Below are 19,906 nucleotides of genomic sequence, written 5' to 3'. Positions count from 1 at the left end.
CAAGAGGAGCCTCACAGGGAAGAATAATCGAGTTTAGTGTGTGTAGGTGAGCTCATTTCAGTTCAAAAAAGGATTTTCATGAAAAAATTGTAATAAAACTTTAATTTTATAAGTCTATTTCCATTTATTTTGAGGTATTGCCTTATTTAACATAGTTACCTAAATTGTAAGGATTTCCTATGACAAAATGGAGGTCATTTTCGGATTCAGCGCACCAAAAAACATAAAGTTTACGTGGAATAATCAAAAATTGTTTTGCAGACCTGTGAAATCTGTAGGCCAGCCCATAATATATAACCCCTCCCATGACCAGCAGGAATCAGCTTTGCAGCAAGCAATACCAAAAGATTTGACCATAAACAAAGTGAATGGGACCTGTGTCTTTCAACTGACTCAAAGAAAAGGATTTTACGATGAGTTCAAAAATCCTATTATCTCTACCATCTATTGAGGGATACAGAATTCTTGAACAAGCCAGACATCCAAAAGTGATCCAATTGAGGGGTGAGCAACACAGTAACAAGATGACCAATCAATTAGTATTTGTAATTTAACAGGCCCAACAAGAGGAATGGGACTGGAAGTGGCTCAAAAAGCTACCTGAGTCCACCTGTAAGAGTTTAGAGAGCATGTGAACAGAAAACCAGGAGGCAGCTTTGCAAACCTGGGAAACGGAGACCCTCTGCTTGGTCACAGAAACTCCCTAATCAATTATGTAGATCCGGATGACTTATTTACATACTGCTTTTCATTTAGTTTCATGCAACATATGTTGTTTTCTCCTCTTTCCCTATTTCTCAAAAATCTAATATTTCTGATCTCCATCACCAGGATCAATCTGCAGAGTGTGATACTTACTGGGTTTGTTTGGGGCTGTGTAGCACTGGTTACTTTAACCGCTTCCCACCTGGCCACTGCATATAAAATGGCGAGGTGGGAGCTTTCCCGTTCTGAGTGGCCACGCAGCTGTGCGTTCTCGGTGTGCCTGTTTCCCTAGGACACACCGCAATGCCGTTTGGCAGAAGGGCTTTCTGATTGGCCTTTCTGATCACATGATGGCTTTGTCCCAATCACAGCAGTCATGTGATGTCAACAAAGCCGCCATTCAGTTGAACGGCTCTGCCTCTCCTCACACAGAGCCTGCTAGTGAGGAGAAGCAGAGCCGATCTATAAGTTAAAAATCACCCTGCCACAGTACCAGCGTTCCACATCTGCCACAGTGCCAGTGATCCACATCTGTAATCCACATCTGTCACAGTACCCGTGATCCACATCTGTCACACAGTACCCGTGATCCACATCCGTCACGGTGTACCAGTGGTCATTCACATCTTTACCAGTGATCCACATCTGTCATGGCCTACCAGGGTCAAATCCACATCTGTCACAGTTTACCAGTGCTCAGTATCTGTCACATAGTACTAGTGTAAAATCTACATCAGTACCAGTGAATAACATCTGTCACAGTTTACCAGTGTCAAATCAACATCTGTACCAGTGAACATCAAAATGTCTAAAAAATTATACACCAACGAGGAGGCTTTCCAGATACTGAGTATGACGGCCGAGAGTAGCGGGGGATCAAAAATATATAACAAAATTGGTGCTGCACTCCCACACTTGTACGTATATAAATAATTAAATCAAAATGAGGTTTCAATTACACCCCTAGTGAATCCTCCTGTGTATAATTATCACAAACTCAATTCTTCATATTATACAATCTTATGAGGGGGCGTGGTCTGCCGAGATCCAAGATGGTCGTGTGATATAGGAGCTCCTGCCAGCCTGAGACCTTGCATCGATATTAGCAGAGGAGCGGGTGAGACAGAGCCATTACATGATGGGGAAAGCGGACTGGAAGGTCACCGACTCCCGTTCCCGCTCTCCGCGGGCATATAACCCCCAGCAATCCAGACATATTCAGGAGCTGTTCAGCTCTCAGCAGAGGGACAGGCCACATGCAGCATCCCCCTCCCCCCCCCTCTTTCCTCCACTACAACATGTGCTCAGGGTGTACACAGCACAGACACTGGGGCTGGCATGGAATCTGTCCCACAGCATGATCTCTCTTCAGACACTCATACACTTTTTTTAAGAGATCTGCAGGCAGTTGCAGCTGACATTAAAGCTACTTTTACCACAGCCCTCAGTGACCTCAGGGAAGGCCTTCATTCGTTAAGTACAAGAATAGAGGAGGTGGAATTCACAAGCAGATCTAATGCTGATGCCATAGTGGAGATCCAGCAGTTGTCAGTATCGCACACATCTCATATCCGTGATTTTATAGACAAATTGAAGATATGGATAATAGAGGTCGCAGACATAATATCAGATTGCGTGGCTTGCCTGAATCTGTGGAGCCGAGCGACATCCCCAAAACAGTAATTGCGATCTTCAATGATCTGCTGGGCCGTCCACCTGCTGCACCCATTGATCTGGAATGTGCACACAGAGCGCTTCGCTCCAGAGGCAGAGATTCTGACCCCCCAAGAGATGTGATGTGTTGGTTGGTCAGCTTTCCAATCAAAGAAGACATTCTCAGAAGGGCCAGAGAAAGAAGACGCCTTTTATTTCTGGGTAATGAGATACACCTGTTCCAGGACCTCTCCTCCATAGCCTTGCAACAAAGGTGAGAACTTCGCCCCCTGCTGGACACACTTCACTCTCATAACATACCATACAGGTGGTGATTTCCATTCTGTCTCTCCGCTCAAGCTCAGGGGCACACAGCCTACCTGCGAGTTCCAGAGGATCTCCCCAGCTTCTGTTCCGCACTAGACATTCCTTTAGCTGAGCTTCCAGATTGGTACAGATCTCTGCGTCTTCCAAATGCTACTGAATCTGGTCGAGTAACAAGTGACATGGATTGGCAAGGCCCCCATCTCCGCCGCCGCCGATCGGTCCCTTCCACTCCTCTGAGACTTCCTGCCAGAGGCTCCACTACCAACAACAGCCCGACAGCCTCTCCTGCACATCACAGACCCCACCATGATGCCTAAAGACCTTTCTTCGATCTCTTCCCTGACTTTCTCTCATCAGCAATACTTATCCAGACTATGATCTTACCAGATCCCTCCCATCTGACTCCAGGACCATGCCGGTAGCACCTCGGGTCCTATTTGGCCCCTTAACTGTACACCTTCACCCTTTCATTTTCTGCTCTCTAACCCATCCGCCCTGGTCCAGGTCTTTTAATGCCCCTGCAGATGTTGCCAAATTTGCCTCATCGATCATGAAGACCTTTTACCTCTCCGTCTCAGCTTCTCCAATGGACCACCAGTCCTGATGTACCTCCGCAGGCACCCTCCATGTCATCGACCTTTTTATTGCTGCATTTTCACTACCTCTGATGGAAGCCTGGGGGATGGTCCTACAGTCTTTCTCTAGCCCTGTTTGTAATGTATATGCTGATTTGTCCACTGCCTAGAGTCTCTGGAGAGTATAGATCTCCAGACCCTCTATGCCGGCCCCTGTTTGGTTGTATGGCCTCCCAGGGGTCTTTTGTTGGTCTTGCAGTGGTCAGGGGTGATTTCCATGCCCTCCATTACATATTGTCTGTATTTCCCTGACCATGATCCCTACTGTTCTTCATCAGAGTTTACTGTGAGAGGCTTCATACTCCAGCTTGCCTTTATACCTTTTCCAGGGGTACAGTCAGGTCCATAAATATTGGGACATCGACACAATTCTAACATTTTTGGCTCTATACACCACCACAATGGATTTGAAATGAAACAAAGATGTGCTTTAACTGCAGACTGTCAGCTTTAATTTGAGGGTATTTACATCCAAATCAGGTGAACGGTTTAGGAATTACAACAGTTTGCATATGTGCCTCCCACTTGTTAAGGGACCAAAAGTAATGGGACAATTGGCTTCTCAGCTGTTCCATGGCCAGGTGTGTGTTATTCCCTCATTATCCCAATTACAATGAGCAGATAAAAGGTCCAGAGTTCATTTCAAGTGTGCTGTTTGCATTTGGAATCTGTTGCTGTCAACTCTCAAGATGAGATCCAAAGAGCTGTCACTATCAGTGAAGCAAGCCATCATTAGGCTGAAAAAACAAAACAAACCCATCAGAGAGATAGCAAAAACATTAGGCGTGGCCAAAACAACTGTTTGGAACATTCTTAAAAAGAAGGAACGCACCGGTGAGCTCAGCAACACCAAAAGACCCTGAAGACCCCGGAAAACAACTGTGGTGGATGACCAAAGAATTCTTTCCCTGGTGAAGAAAACACCCTTCACAACAGTTGGCCAGATCAAGAACACTCTCCAGGAGGTAGGTGTATGTGTGTCAAAGTCAACAATCAAGAGAAGACTTCACCAGAGTGAATACAGAGTGTTCACCACAAGATGTAAACCATTGGTGAGCCTCAAAAACAGGAAGGCCAGATTAGAGTTTGCCAAACGACATCTAAAAAAGCCTTCACAGTTCTGGAACAACATCCTATGGACAGATGAGACCAAGATCAACTTGTACCAGAGTGATGGGAAGAGAAGAGTATGGAGAAGGAAAGGAACTGCTCATGATCCTAAGCATACCACCTCATCAGTGAAGCATGGTGGTGGTAGTGTCATGGCGTGGGCATGTATGGCTGCCAATGGAACTGGTTCTCTTGTATTTATTGATGATGTGACTGCTGACAAAAGCAGCAGGATGAATTCTGAAGTGTTTCGGGCAATATTATCTGCTCATATTCAGCCAAATGCTTCAGAACTCATTGGACGCCGCTTCACAGTGCAGATGGACAATGACCCAAAGCAGACTGCAAAAGCAACCAAAGAGTTTTTTAAGGGAAAGAAGTGGAATGTTATGCAATGGCCAAGTCAATCACCTGACCTGAATCCGATTGAGCATGCATTTCACTTGCTGAAGACAAAACTGAAGGGAAAATGCCCCAAGAACAAGCAGGAACTGAAGACAGTTGCAGTACAGGCCTGGCAGAGCATCACCCGGGATGAAACTCAGCGTCTGGTGATGTCTATGTGTTCCAGACTTCAAGCTGTAATTGACTGCAAAGGATTTGCAACCAAGTATTAAAAAGTGAAAGTTTGATTTATGATTATTATTCTGTCCCATTACTTTTGGTCCCTTAACAAGTGGGAGGCACATATGCAAACTGTTGTAATTCCTACACCGTTCACCTGATTTGGATGTAAATACCCTCAAATTAAAGCTGACAGTCTGCAGTTAAAGCATATCTTGTTCGTTTCATTTCAAATCCATTGTGGTGGTGTATAGAGCCAAAAATGTTAGAATTGTGTCGATGTCCCAATATTTATGGACCTGACTGTAGTGTGGGATGGCGGGGGAGGACTGGATTGGGGGGAGGAAGGGACTCGGGCTGTCATTTCCATACTATTATTATGTTACATATCTGTTTGAAATCAAGTATCACCTCGTTACACTCTCCAGGTGTTGTTCCCTGCGGGGTCCGGCCCCCTCCTCCACCTCATGTCATAACACCCATCTAAACCACATTTACTGCTTACAGGTTTTCAAACCATCATTTGGAGCTTCTGCTGAGCTCCCCCCTAGGACCGTCCTCTCCCCTCTCCCCTTGCCTAGCTACTATTTTTTCTTTTCAGACACGAGGTGCTACTTGATTTTTAGAATGCCGTGGAGTCCTGCGGGAGCAGGGTGGGAGATGGAGGGTTTGAGTTTTTGGGAGGAAGTCGGGAAGAGAAGAGTTAGCACAGATGAGAGATACCTTAGGGTTCCAAAAAGAAAAGGTGCACTATGTCTCATTTTTCCCAACTGTTTCCTTTGATGGCTGCTTTTTTTTTCTGAATGGTTGCCCTGCTGTTTCTGTAATGTTGCAATGTTTTTGCCCTAAACAGACTATGATACGATTTGCTTTTCATCTTAATTATATGCAGGTTTTCCATCTGGCTTTCACTGATGTTTTATTTTCAGCATGGACTCGCACACTGGCCCTACCACAGCACACCTACGATACCACAACTCTGCCCATAACTTTAGGATCATGCCACGACTGCATTCCACTTAGATGTGCATTTTCTCATTTCCCTACATACAATGCTTCCACCACGATACGCCCTAATGATATATATTCGGTCTCCTTGCCCTCATGACATTTGTTACATTTTCCTTCTGGTATCCCTAAGCTTGTTGCTGCTTCTTACCTCACCCATTATGCTGGACAATGGCGGTTGTGCCCCCAACTATATCTTCATTCAAACAAATTGTGCTCCTCCTCCCTCCCCGATTCTTGCATTATTTTAAGGTCCATGGCCCAGCGGACTCTTTCATTTTGGATCTAAGTCCACCGAGTTTCCCACACAGCGAGCTTTGAGAGCTCTCCTTGTTCCTCTTTCTGCTATTTCCCTCCTACCCCTTCTTCTTTCTTGTTCTTCTTTCCTCCTTCCCACATCTTGGTGGGTCAGCTGGTCTACCCCCACTGCCGGTTATCTCTCTCTCTCTTTTCTCCCCTCATTTCCTCTTTCTTTTAATTTTTTCTTACTCCCTTTTCCCATCCCTTTAGGTTCCCTTTAGTCTCCTGGACATGCCTTCTCTCAACTCCCTGTCAGGACATCTTTCGCTGAAAGTTCTGTCTATTAATGTGAAGGGTCTGAATATCCCTGAAAAGCACTCTCTCCTGCTTTCGCACCTTTTTAAACAGAGAGCGAATATTGTCTTTCTTCAGGAAACGCACGTCACGATGCCATACCCAAGCTTACCAACTCCCATTTTCCGACAGTTTATCATGCTCCTAACCCTCATGCTAAATCTAAAGGCGTTGCCATTTTGATTGCAAAGCACCTCCCTCTGGCTATCTCAGAGTCACTTCTGGATCCGGATGGTAGATTCCTGTTTCTAAAAGGTAATTTTGCCAATAGGCTCATCACTTTAGCAAATCTTTACGCACCTTACACTAGACAGGTATCCTTTTTCCTCTCCATTACTTCTTCACTCTCCTCCTTCCAGACGGGTATCCTAATCTTGGGAGGTGATCTTAACGTTCCCCTATGCCCTTTTTTGGACTCTTCCTCGGGAAGCTCTTTCTTGCCATATAAATCCATTAGACAGATTCACACTCAACTTCAAGATCTGCAACTTCACTACTCTTGACGAGTCCTCCACCCGAATGTCAAAGACTTTACATTTTTCTCCCCTCCACACAACAAATATTCCAGAATTGATTACCTCTTTATCATGCAAGCTGACCTCCCTTTCCTCCATGATTCCTCCATCGAACCGATGATCCTCTCTGATCATCACCCTATCACTATGACATTACGATTTCCGGAGAAACATTCCCATTCTAAGATATGGCGTTTGGATGCCTCTCTTCTTTCTGACTTGGCCAATGAAGCAGAGGTTTGCTCCCAATTAACGGACTACTTTTCGAATAATCAAACTCCAGATACCTCTTTGTTAACTCAATGGGAGGCACATAAATGTGTCATTCGAGGAGTCTTAATAGCTATGGCCACAAAACGTAAAAAAGAGAGACAGACTCGCTTACAACAACTCTTAGATCGCATTAAATTCCTGGAAAAGGCCCACAAACATAATCAGGCCACCTCGACTTTATCTGATCTTACGAACACCCGCACACAGCTCTTAAACGAACTAGGCAAGGCAGCTAAGCGCACATTCATTCTGTCGCAAAACTTTTTTATGAGTTTGCTAACAAAAGCAGGAGATTCTTAGCCAGATCCCTCCAGACAAAAAAGTCGAGTTTAACGGTTCACAAGATTAGGGGCTCATATGGCTCTTTGGCCACCTCAAATGCGGATATAGCATCTAACTTTGAGCAATACTACAAAACATTATACAATCTCCCTCCAGAACGTCGCCCTTCTGAGGCCAATAAGCTTAGAGACACCCTAATCTCTGACTTTCTTCACCTCTATAGTCCTTTCACTGTACCTGATGATACTGTTCAGGATTTGGAACATCATATCACGGCAGAGGAACTCTCCCGAGCCGTCCAGCAAATGAAACCTGGTAAAAGCCCGGGCCCTGATGGTCTTTCTGTGGCATATTACAGGGAGTTTCTACATATTTTGAGTGGACCCTTCCTCTCCGCCTTCAACACTTTCTCTTCACCCTCCACGCAACATCATCACCTCCTGGAAGCTCATATCACTGTCATCCCCAAAGAAGATAAAGATGTCACTTTGGTTACCAATTATAGGCCCATCTCTCTTTTGAACATAGACATCAAAATGTACGCAAAGATCCTAGCCAACCGTCTCCTTCCCTTGTTACCCTCCCTGATTGACCTTGACCAAGTGGGCTTCATCCCGGGAAGGGAAGCAAGGGATAACACCATCAAGGCTCTTAACCTTCTCCACCGACTTCACGATTTTCGCAGTCCAGGATTTATTCTTTCCCTAGATGCCTAGAGGCTTTTGATAGGGTGTCCTGGGATTACTTAAAGGCATCCCTACATGCGATTGGTTTAGGGGACATCATGCTCAATTTCATTATGGCACTGTATTCTGCTCCAACGGCTCAGGTCCTTGTGAATGGGCATCTATCTCATCCATTCCCTCTTGGGAATGGTACGCGCCAAGGTTGCCCCCTATCCCCGCTTCTTTTTGTGATATCACTAGAGCCATTGTTACGCAAACTCCGCTTAAACCCAGATATCAGGGGTATTTCTGTGGTGAACAAGGAATACAAACTTGCTGCCTACGCAGACTACATTCTTTTGTTTCTGACTCATCGCTCCCAGAGCAAATACGCTTGTGCTGATTTATAATTTGATCAGCATTGAGCTCTGGTGAGTTTATTCCATTCATCTGGTGGTGGATTGAGCATGGTGTATTTATACGTTTAAGAAGAATTTTCTTTGGGGAGTTGGACCTTTTGCACTAACAATAATTCATGGATTGTTTCACTGGGGAATTTTTCATATGTTGAATTTATGGTGTTTTTGCACAGTATATGAATTTGTGATATAATTTAGCGCATTCCGATTTTTTATTTTTTATTTTACACCAATATTTGGGTTAGAGGTTTGCTGCTTTATAGGATTGATATTATTTATCTGGCACTTTCTTTTTATTTTTTGTGATTCCAAATCCTATGCCTTAAACATTACTCTTCCTTCAGACCTGGTTTCCTTTTGTCAGTCACAGTTCCTGTTTCAATGGGAAAGGGACTCCATTACCTATCTGAGAATACAGCTTACGAGTAACCTCTCTGATCTTTATGTCAAAAACTTTCTTTCAACCCTTGGTGCCATCCGAGCAGACCTAACTAGGTGGCATCGCCCATGCTTCTCCTGGTTTGGTAGGGCTGCTATACTAAAAATTAATATCCTCCCACGCCTCCTCTATCTATTTCAAACCTTACCTATCCATTTACCACCCGCCTTTTTCGTTTCATGCAGAAGAATGTGCTCTCTTTTTCTCTGGAATCATAAACAACCACGTATTTCCTTCTCCCAACTTGTGCTCCCCAAATCCAAAGGGGGGATTGGACTACCTGACTTGCAACTTTACCATCAGGCCTGCCATCTTACTAGGATAATCGACTGGAATATTAACTTTACCACCAAAGCGTGGGTCCAGCTGGAACACTCTTGTTCCACTTCCCCCTTGGCATCGATCCCGTGGCTTCTGACCAAACACATTCCTCAAGACCTCCTCCTACATCCAGTAATCGGTCCTTCCCTTAAAACCTTTCGCTTAGCCTGTAAATCAGCCTCCATTTCCAATGCCCCCAACCCACTAACTTCTCTTCGCCTCAATCCGGACTTCCCGCCCGGTATGCATAAGTCCTTTCCATCAGCACATTGGCCACACAGTCAAGTATTGGCGAACCACTTTTTTCACAAAGGTCAGCTGAAGTCTTGTTCTTCCCTGGCAAGTACTATGGGTGATCTCACCTTTCCCTTTTGGGCCTATCTTCAAATCAGTCATTTTCTTCTCTCTCCTGCATATCGCCATAAATGGGTCTGCCCTCTCACCTCCTTTGAGTCACTCTGTTCAAAGGCTGAACCACGGAGGCATTTAGTATCATTTACCTATCTGCTTCTCCTTGGTGACAGAACCTCTGATTCACTTCCCGCCTGCAAAGCTTGGAAAAGAGACTTTTTCTTTTATGTTGTATTCTATTCTTTTCGTATTCAAGTCAAAATCAATTTGAATCTGAATTTTGGACAAACTTAGTTTCATTATTTCCAATTACTATTGTAATCCGGAAATTCGGATACTTCTGAATTTTCCAATAATGAAAAATTTGTCCGAATTTTGATTCAGAACAAAATTAACTGCACATGTCTACCATGCGTGTTTCCTGCACCAGATTCAAAATACATTGCCTTTGTGATCTGCAGCAGGTGTCAATGTAAAAACACCCCAAATACTAGTCACAACCACAGTGTGTTTGTCTGCTCCGGATTGTGCGGTATCAAAGTACCATGTGATCTGGTTGCTGTTTGTTTTTTAACCGCCTCCTGCCCGCCATATAAGAAAATGATGGGTGCAAGGTCGGTTCTCTCGTTCTGATGACGTCCTCCCATTCTAACTGGCTCTGGGAGCTTGCAGCGCGGAGATCGGTGGAGCGGATCACCGATCAACGGAAAGAACTGAAGATGTCGGCTCGGTCATGTGATCAGCTGTGTCCAATCACAGCTGATCACATGTAAATAGGGAAATCCCGGTTATCGGCATTTCTCTCCTCACGAGCTGTCACGCTGACAGCTCGAGAGGAGAGGAGGCCAGTAATCAGCATTACTCAGAGGGGACATGTACACTGATCATCAGGGCACTGATGATCAGTGTGCCCTGATGGTCAGTGTAGCACCAACAGTGCCACCTGTCAGTGTCCATCAGTGCCAGCTGTCAGTGCTCATCAATGCCACCTGCCAGTGCCTATCAGTGCTACATCAATGCCACATATTATTATTATTATTATACAGGATTTATATAGCGCCAACAGTTTGGTCAGCGCTTTACAATATAACGGGAGACAATACAGCAACAATACAGTTCAATACAAGAGAGATTTGAGGGCCCTGCTCCTTGGAGCTTACAATCTAGGAGGGAGGGGCTAGTGGTACAAAAGGTAGTAACTGTAGGGGATGGACTGGTTGGAAGAGTAGAAGATTCCATTATTAGCTGAGGGCAGGATAGGCTTCCCTGAAGAGATAGGTTTTCAGAGATCACCTAAAAGTGAGCAGAGTAGGCGATAGTCTGATAAATTGGGGTCGAGAGTTCCAGAGGATGGGGGAAGCTCTGGAGAAGTCCTGGAGACGAGCATGGGAGGAGGAGACAAGGGAGCTAGAGAGTAGGAGGTCTTGCAAGGAGTGGAGAGTACGGTTTGGGTGATATTTAGAGACAAGATCGGTGATGTAATTTGGGGCAGAGTTATAAATGGCTTTATACGTTATTGTTAGTGTTTTGAATTTTATCTGTTGGGCAATGGGAAGCCAGTGGAGGGATTGGCAGAGAGGGGTGGCAGATACAGAACGGTTAGTAAGGTGGATGATTCTGGCAGCAGCATTAATGATAGGCCGAAGAGGGGATTGCCTGCGATGAGGTAGGCCAATGAGGAGGGAGTTACAATAGTCAAGGCGAGATATAAAAAGGGAGTGAATAAGTTTCTTAGTGGTTTCTGAGGTTAGGAACGGCCGCATCTTGGAGATGTTGCGGAGGTGAAGTCTACAAGATTTGGACAGTGATTAGATTTGGGGTTGAAAGGACAGATGGGAGTCTAGGATTACACCTAGTACCCTGGCATGAGGGGAGGGACTGATGATTGTGCTATTGATCTTGATGGAGAAGTCAGGGGAGGGGGCACTGGCTGTGGGGAATACTAAGAGCTCAGTTTTGGAAATATTGAGTTTGAGGAAGTGGAGTGACATCCATGCCGATATGTCACTTAGTATGTTAGTGATGCGAGAGGAGACTGAAGGGGTGAGATGAGGGGTAGAAAAATAGATTTGTGTGTCATCAGCATAGAGATGGTTCTTAAAGCCATGGGAGTTTATCAAGTGACCAAGGGAGGATTTGTAGATGGAGAAGAAAAGGGGTCCAAGGACAGAACCTTGAGGGACCCCTACAGAAAGAGGGAGGGAAGAGGAGAGGGCAGCGTTATAGGTAACGCTGAAGGAGCGCTGCGATAGGTAGGAGGAGAACCAGGAGAGAGCAGAGTCTCTGAACACAAGAGAGTGGAGTTTTTTGAGGAGGGGATGGTCAACCATATCAAAAGCCGCAGAGTGGTCAAGTAGTAAGAGTACGGAGTAGTGGCCATTGGTTTTAGCAGTTAGTAGATCATTACTGAGTTTTAGTAGGGCAGTTTCAGTGGAGTGTAGTGAGCGAAAGCCAGACTGTAAAGGGTCAAGAAGGTTGTTGTCGCTGAGGTGGGAGCTCAGGCGATTGTAGACTAAGCGTTCTAGGAGTTTAGAGGTAAATGGCAGCAGGGAGATGGGTCTTAAGTTGTTCAGGTTGGTGGGGTCCAGGGAGGGTTTTTTAAGTATGGGAATGATGTGCGCATGCTTTAGAGGGGAGGGGAAGGCACCAGTAGAGAGGGAAAGATTGAAGATGTGAGTGAGGGAGCACAGGATGGAAGAAGAGGGTGACCGTAGTAGTTATGAGGGGACAGGATCCAGGGGCAGGTAGTGAGACGGGCTTCTGAGAAAACATTAGTGACCTCTTTGGTAGTGGCAAGGTCAAAAGAAGAAAGTGTTGAGGGAGGTTTAGTACAAGGTATGCTAAGTGGGATGGATGTTTGTGCAGTGGCGATGCCCCTGGGAATTGCGTCAATCTTGTTTTTGAAATGATTTGCAATCTCTTGAGCAGTGAGTGAGGTGCTGGGTGGGGGTGGAGACAGTAGAGAGATAAAAGTAGAGAAGAGATGACGAGGACTGGATGATAAGGTATTAATAAGAGTGACAAAGTAGGCTTGTTTGGCAGCATGAAGGGAGGACTTGTATGTTAAGAGAGCAGATTTATATAGGGTGAATGCTTGTTGAGATTTGTTTTACGCCACAATTGCTCAAGCACACGACTATGTCGTTTAAGATTTCTGGTGTCGTCAGTCTGCCAAGGTTGTAATGGTCGGGGCATGATGCTTTGTGTCGTTAGAGGAGCAAGTGAGTCTAATGTGGATAAAAGCGAACTGTTATAGACAGCATTGGCCAGGTCAGGGCAGGACAGGGGAGAGATTCTGTCATAGAGTTGGTCAGTTACAGAGTGGAAAAGAGCAGGGTTCAAGTTGTGAAGGTTTCTGCGGGTAATTGTTTGCTGCTTGGATTGATAGGTGTTTGAAGACGAGGACACTGTGAAGGTGATGAGATTGTGATCAGAGAGAAGAAAGGGGGTGTTTGTGAGGTTGTAGGGAGTGCAAAGACGGGAGAAAACAAGGTCTAATGTATTACCATCAGAGTGAGTGGAGGACTGTATACATTGTGCTAATGCAAAAGATGAGGTTATGTTGAAGAGTTGGGATATAGCCGGGTTGTTGACATTAATAGGGATGTTAAAATCTCCAAGAATGATAGTGGGTAGTTCAGAGGAGAGAGACTAGGGTAGCCAGGTGGAGAAATCATCAAGAAAGCGGGACACCGGTCCAGGAGGCCGATAGATCACTGCAATCCTCAGAGAAATGGGAGAAAACAGCCGGATACAGTGAGTCTCGAAAGAAGAGAAAGATAGAGAGGGAGGTTTATGGAGGACTTGAAAGGTGCTGAGTGGGGATAGAAGCAAACCAACTCCACCACCTTTCCAACCACTGGGTCTGGGTGAGTGGGTCCAGATAAGGCCTCCATAGGAAAGTGCTGCGGGAGAAGCAGAATCTGCCGCTTGAAGCCAGGTTTCTGTAATTGCTAGTAGGTTAAGGGAGCGGGAGACAAAAAGGTCGTGGACAGAGGTGAGCTTATTACAGACAGAGCGGGCATTCCAGAGCGCACATGAAAAAGGGAGCGTGGTTTTTGGGAGCACGGGGACCGATATTAAATTGAGGGGATTGCGGCTATTCCCGTAAGAAAGAGGACGCCTGGTTTGAGCTAGTGGAGGACCAGGGTTTGGGGAGATATCCCCAGAGGTTAGAAGATGAAGGGTGAGGAAAGTATCATATCAGTGCCTACCAGTGCACATCAATGCCACATATCAGTGCCCATCGGAGCTGCCTTTCAGTGTTACCTATCAGTGCGTCCAATCAGTGCCAGTCAGTGCCACCCATCAGTGCTGACTACCAGTGCCACCTAACAGTGCCAGTCGGTGCCACCCAACAGTGCCAGTCAGTGCCGTCTATCAGTGCCACCTATCAGTGCCACATATGAGTGCTGCCTTTCAGTGCCCATCAATGATGCCTGTCAATGCCGATCAGTGCCACCTACCAGTGCCTCCTTCTCAGTGCCACCTATCAGTGTCCATCAGGGCAGCCTATCAGTGCCCATCACTGCAGCCTCATTAGCGCACATCAGTGAAGGAGAAAAATCACCTATTTACAAAATTTTATAACAAAAACTAATAAAAAACTTTTTTTAAAAAAAAAATTTCAGTGGTTTTTGGTTTGTTTAGCAAAACATAAAAAATGCAGAAGTGAATAAATACCACTAAAAGAAAGCTCTATCTGTCTCAAAAAAAATGATAGAAATATCATATGGGTACAGTGTTGCATGACCGCGCAATTGTCATTTAATGTACGACAGCGCTGAAAGCTGAAAATTGGCCTGGGCAGGAAGGGGGTATAAGTGCCCTGTAGGTGAGTGGTTAAAATTAGTGCATGCAGTATTTTTGGTGCAGTGCAATTTCAGCCCATTCAAATGAAAGGGCTGAAAACGCACTGCACTCAAATTGCACAGAAATGCAAGCATGTTTCTGTGTGATTCCTGGTGTGAACTGGCCCTAAACAATTATTGTTGTAAATAGATGAATTCTTATATTCTATACTGAAAGGAATTTGGCTGTTGGTGATGTGTGATAAAGGAGCACCTAGGTTACTGACGCCCTTTTATTGTAATTGTGAGCATTGTGTTTCCTGTTAGATGGGAGGTGTCACAATATCTCATACTTTGCCCTTGAGATTTCTTGGAAAGAAGGCTACCAGGTAACTGACGTAGCTTTTGTTGACTGTTGTTTAGGCAAATCCAACCCTCTGCTACTGCTTTCTATCCACTTATGAGCTCAGCCTGCAGGTGTCTGGTTACAGAGGAATCCAGAAAAGGGACACAATCCACTCCAACCTGCCTAATCTACAGTATATATTAGTTTGGGTCTGGAGGTCTCCAAGGTAGGTGTAGTCCCAATAGAAGGGGTCACCTGGGGCACACTGTGTTTGAGGGGGGCCGGTCAATTGTGATCTCCAGTGGTGAAGAGCTGGATCACTGCAGATGCTTTTTCACGTATTGATGATATTTGTGGGGATCACTTCATGGGGGATGTATAGTGTGGAATATTGAATTGCTATCACTGCAAGGTTTTGGTACATTTATTGTTTGATTGTATCTATTTATTCATATATGTTATAATTTGCACTATATAGTTTACTTAGTTTGAGCACCAGGAGTGGAACCTGATAATGATGTCCATGTTTGTATGCTCATGTGTGATCCATTAAAGCTAGGTTCACACCTATGCAGGTTGTATTTGAGCCGTTTCTGCATTGTGCTTTGCATTGCGTATTAGAACCAAAAACGCAACATTTTGCATTCAAAAAAGTCCCTGACCCTTTCCAAAAAACACACTTGGTGCAAACGCGCAGATGTAAACGTGTCCCATAGGAAATCATGTTAAATGTACTGTACTGCATTTCTGAAAAACACAAAACGCTGAAGAAAACACTTAGGTGTAAACCTAGGGTCACTGAATATCTTAGAGTCTGCCTCTGTGGTTGCATACATCTAGGAATATATATTATTGTGCAGAAAATGCCAGTGATCCATTCTCACTGGTCCCAGTCCAAAAAGCCAAGTAAAAGTAATTGGCCACACACAAAGGCCTGGTCTGTTTTGTTCATTATTGCGGTCCAATTATCCACCTCAGGACTGCCCTACAAGTGATAACTGGTTTTATTGGGACTTTTGTATTAAGTAGGCCAATCTCATTGTCATGTCCATTTTATTCCAGCAGGATCATATGTCCTTAATCTATTGCTTTACTGTCATTTTGTATTGGTTTTCTTTGATCTTTTTTTGGACAAAAACTCATGAGATGTCCTTTTTTGTTTTTTACATTTCAATTTCAATTTCAATACATTTCAATTTTTGTGCTAAACATAACTTGTTATATTGAATAATTGCATAGACTGGAATTTCTTTTGTTATATGCATTATATATGTTTTGTTATACCTTTTTTTTTTTTTATTGTTAGATTTATTTCTACTCATTAGTTCTTCCCAGGGAATGTGACTATTATTTTTTTTATATTGGGGGGGGGGGGGGGTGCAATTATGTGAGTAAAGATTTATGTTTTTCATATAAAAAAATGCCTGTGACTAGATGGTCAAAGGAGAAGTGGCAGTGGTGAGGTCACGACTCAATCATCTCCTCCTATCAGCATGCTCATTGGCAGCACATTTAGTGCTGATTCACGCTTGTGCGGTGTGGATTGAAGCTCAGGTTTCACAGCTAATTGATACAGTAGTTGTTCAACAGTTCAGGTCAGGTTTAGATCAGGTTCAAGTCAGAATTTTATCCTGTTCACAACTGATGACATGTGTGGTTTAGATATGGTTCCCATAGAATCCAATAGTCTATAATCGGCACCTGAACCTGATGGCACTGCTCAGAAATCGGACAGGACTCTTTTTTCAATCCGCACTGAATCTACACAGCCAGTGCACCGGACATATGTGAACAGGCACCAATGGAAGCAATGTTATTTCACATGTCATGCGGACAGGATGTGGTTCAAACTGCATTCAATCCACATCCAATCCACATGTATGTGCACCGGTGCTAAAAGATTGGCAGCTTCTGCAGGAGGATAATACCAAGTCAGATTAAGGTAATTGCATTTCTGGTATATAAAAATGTTTTTTTAGTTTTGGAAATATCGTTCTGAAAAGTTCCACAAAGATTTCAGTCTGCAGTAGGTATTTAATCCTCAGACATCTTACATCTGAGGGATCTGAGCAACATAGTAGCCATTAGTCATAATATATCTCTGTGTCTAGGTGTTCCATGTCATGAATGGGATTCAGATGTAGAACTAAGACAGCAAAATAATGGAGGAGAGCTTGAGAAGATTCATCAGTCCCGGTAATCAGATCAGTCACTGTTTGTCTATATGATCAGTTTTATGCAAATATGTTTACTTGTAAAATATTTCCTTTGAGGTACTGGTAAGTAATATTTTTATTTTTAGTTTACTTGGATTATATCTACATGTGTGAAATAACAGAGGACCTGAATCCAGGCAGTTTTCAGATTATACAGGTTTATTTATCTAGGTGGGAAAAGCATGATAAATACATTAAAAGAAGAGAAGCTCACCGACCCTTCTTAAAACAAATTGAACAATAGCATTATATAGGCTACAATATGATTGGTCACCAAGGTTAATGTCAATGTGACTCATAAAATGTGACATTTACCATACACTTAGACAAACGTACTTATTTCCAAATTTCTATATGTCTAATAAAATGTATTTATTACAGTCATTGATGGCACTATGCTTTATCTATTTCTAATCCTCACCTGCAGCCAGACTAATTCATAACATATCTCCAAGTTTTATCACCCTCAGCCAGAATCCTCTTATGTTTGATAAGACTTCTCCATCAAAAGTCTATACTAAGTTTACAACTGTTAAGACTCCATCAACTTTGTTTTCTTTATTTATTTCAGGTACTTATATAGCGCCGTCAATTTACGCAGCGCTTTACATATATATTGTACATTCACATCAGTCCCTAACCCTCAAGGGGTGAACAATCTAAGGTCCCTAACTTACATTCATACATACACATACTAGGGCCAATTTAGACAGGATCCAATTAACCTACCAGCATGTCTTTGGAGTGTGGGAGGAAACCGGAGTACCCGGAGGAAACCCATGCAGGCACAGGGAGAACATGCAAACTCCAGGCAGGTGGTTCCGTGGCTGGGATTCGAACCAACGACCCTAGTACTGCCAGGTGGAAGTGCTAACCGTTTAGCCACTGTGCTGCCCATAGACACTGTGCTGCCCATGTTTTACCTCCAGTCTGCAAAATGCATGCTAAATATCCCATTTGCTTTTGTCCATACAATTCCTAGTATACACTCATTGGTCACTTTATTAGGTAAACCTTGCTAGTACTGGGTTGGACCCCCTTCTGCCTTCAGAACTGCCTTAATTCTTCATGGCATAGATTCAACAAGGTGTTGGAAACATTCCTCAGAGATTTTGGCCTGTATTGACACGAGTTACTGTTGCCTTTCTATTATCTTGAACCAGTCTGCCCATTCTCCTCTGACCTCTGACATCAACAAGACATTTTCATTCACCCAACGTCCCCTTCCTGGATGTTTTCTCTTTTTCAGATCATCCCCTATAAACCCTAGAGATGGTTGTGCATAAAAATCCCAGTAGATCAGCAGTTTTTGAACTACTCAAACCAGCCCCTCTGGAATCTACAACCATGCCACGTTCAAAGCCACTTAAATCCCATTTCTTCCCCATTCTGATCCTCTATTTGAACTTCAGCAAGTGGTCTTCACCACGTCTAGATTCCTAAATCCATTGAGTGTCTGCCATGTTATTGGTTGATTAGCAATTTGTGTTACCAAGCAATTGAACAGGTGTACCTAATAAAGTGGCTGGTGAGTGTATGTACAGATGTAATGGTTTATCAAGCACAAAATGTCAGTAAAAATACAAAAAATTAAGGTGGCAACAAAGGCTTGTCTTAAAAAAGAAAAGAAATAATAAACATGTCATACATACCTGCACTGTGTAATGGTTTTGCACAGAGCAGTCTCGATCTAACTCTACTTGAGTCCTCCTTCGACACTTCTGGCCCCTCCCTTCCACCAAGTGCCCCCATAGCAAGCAGCTTGTCATGGGGCACCCAAGCAGGCATGCTCGATCCTGAGCTGCTGCTCTGTGTGTCCCTTCACACACCAAGCTGTGGCTCGGCCCTGCCCTCTCTCTCCTCATTGGCTCACTAGCTGTGGTTGACAGTAGTGGGAGCAAATGATTCTCGCTGCTGCCTCAGCCAATGAAGAGGGAGAGTCCCTGGACAGCCCAGGTTCTTGTCCACATCGTTGGATTGCAATGGGGCTTAGGTAAGTATTGGGGAGACTGCTGCACAGAGAAAGTTTTTTACCTTCATGAATATAATGCTGGAAGATAAAAAACTTTCTGCACTTCAAATGTCAGAAGATGCTTCAGCAAAGTGCAAGATTGTCTTCTCGGGAGAGTCAGGCTACATGGAATACCTTGGGATCTCACCAGAAGGATATTAAAATCATCCTCACCTAAATGCTGTGGAAGTTAGCTAGGGATAAGGCAAATATATTTAAAGTGTATGTAAACCCTAACAATGAATTTTGTCTTATTTGCACCCTTTTGGTCTGTTAATTATACCATTGAAAGTGTTCTGTTATATCTGTTCAATAAGTGCCAAAAACTTGCCAGATCCTGCTAGAACTCTTGTGAGTTGATAACATCCTTTGTTGGAGAATTGTTAGATTGTATTCACCAGTGGGTACTGTGGCACAATAATTGTAATAGGTGCCATGTCCTAACTCAGAACAGAATTATAGGTTGTGGATAATGGACTTGATAGCCACATACTCAACTCCATATAGTAATATTATACCAATATCATTTATTAACATATTTATAAAAATAGTTGATACAAAATAAAGGTTCAGATACTCAATTTGTGGAATATGATGTGATACCCCCAAAGGATACAATAGAGGCACCCAATTGCAGTAATGTTGTCACGGGTACCAAATTTGATATATTGGGTGCTTCAAT

General features: G+C 43.8%; 1 protein-coding gene across 1 annotated transcript in view; it reads left to right on the top strand.

The window, feature by feature from the left end:
- Window positions 1-7,228: 7,228 nt before the first annotated feature.
- LOC149456245 (NACHT, LRR and PYD domains-containing protein 3-like) overlaps window positions 7,229-19,906 on the top strand; it is a 134,451-nt gene continuing 121,773 nt past the window's right edge. The window contains exons 1-2 of the mRNA XM_089685289.1: window positions 7,229-7,607; window positions 7,823-7,981. Coding sequence (XP_089541415.1) covers window positions 7,229-7,607; window positions 7,823-7,981 — 538 coding nt within the window. The remainder of the gene's footprint in view (window positions 7,608-7,822; window positions 7,982-19,906) is intronic.

Source organism: Staurois parvus, unplaced genomic scaffold (assembly GCF_062004578.1).
Source record: "Staurois parvus isolate SC_StPar_1 unplaced genomic scaffold, SC_StPar_1.0 ptg000366l, whole genome shotgun sequence".
Taxonomy (NCBI): Eukaryota; Metazoa; Chordata; class Amphibia; order Anura; family Ranidae; genus Staurois; species Staurois parvus.
This window is presented reverse-complemented; position numbering and strand designations above follow the sequence as displayed.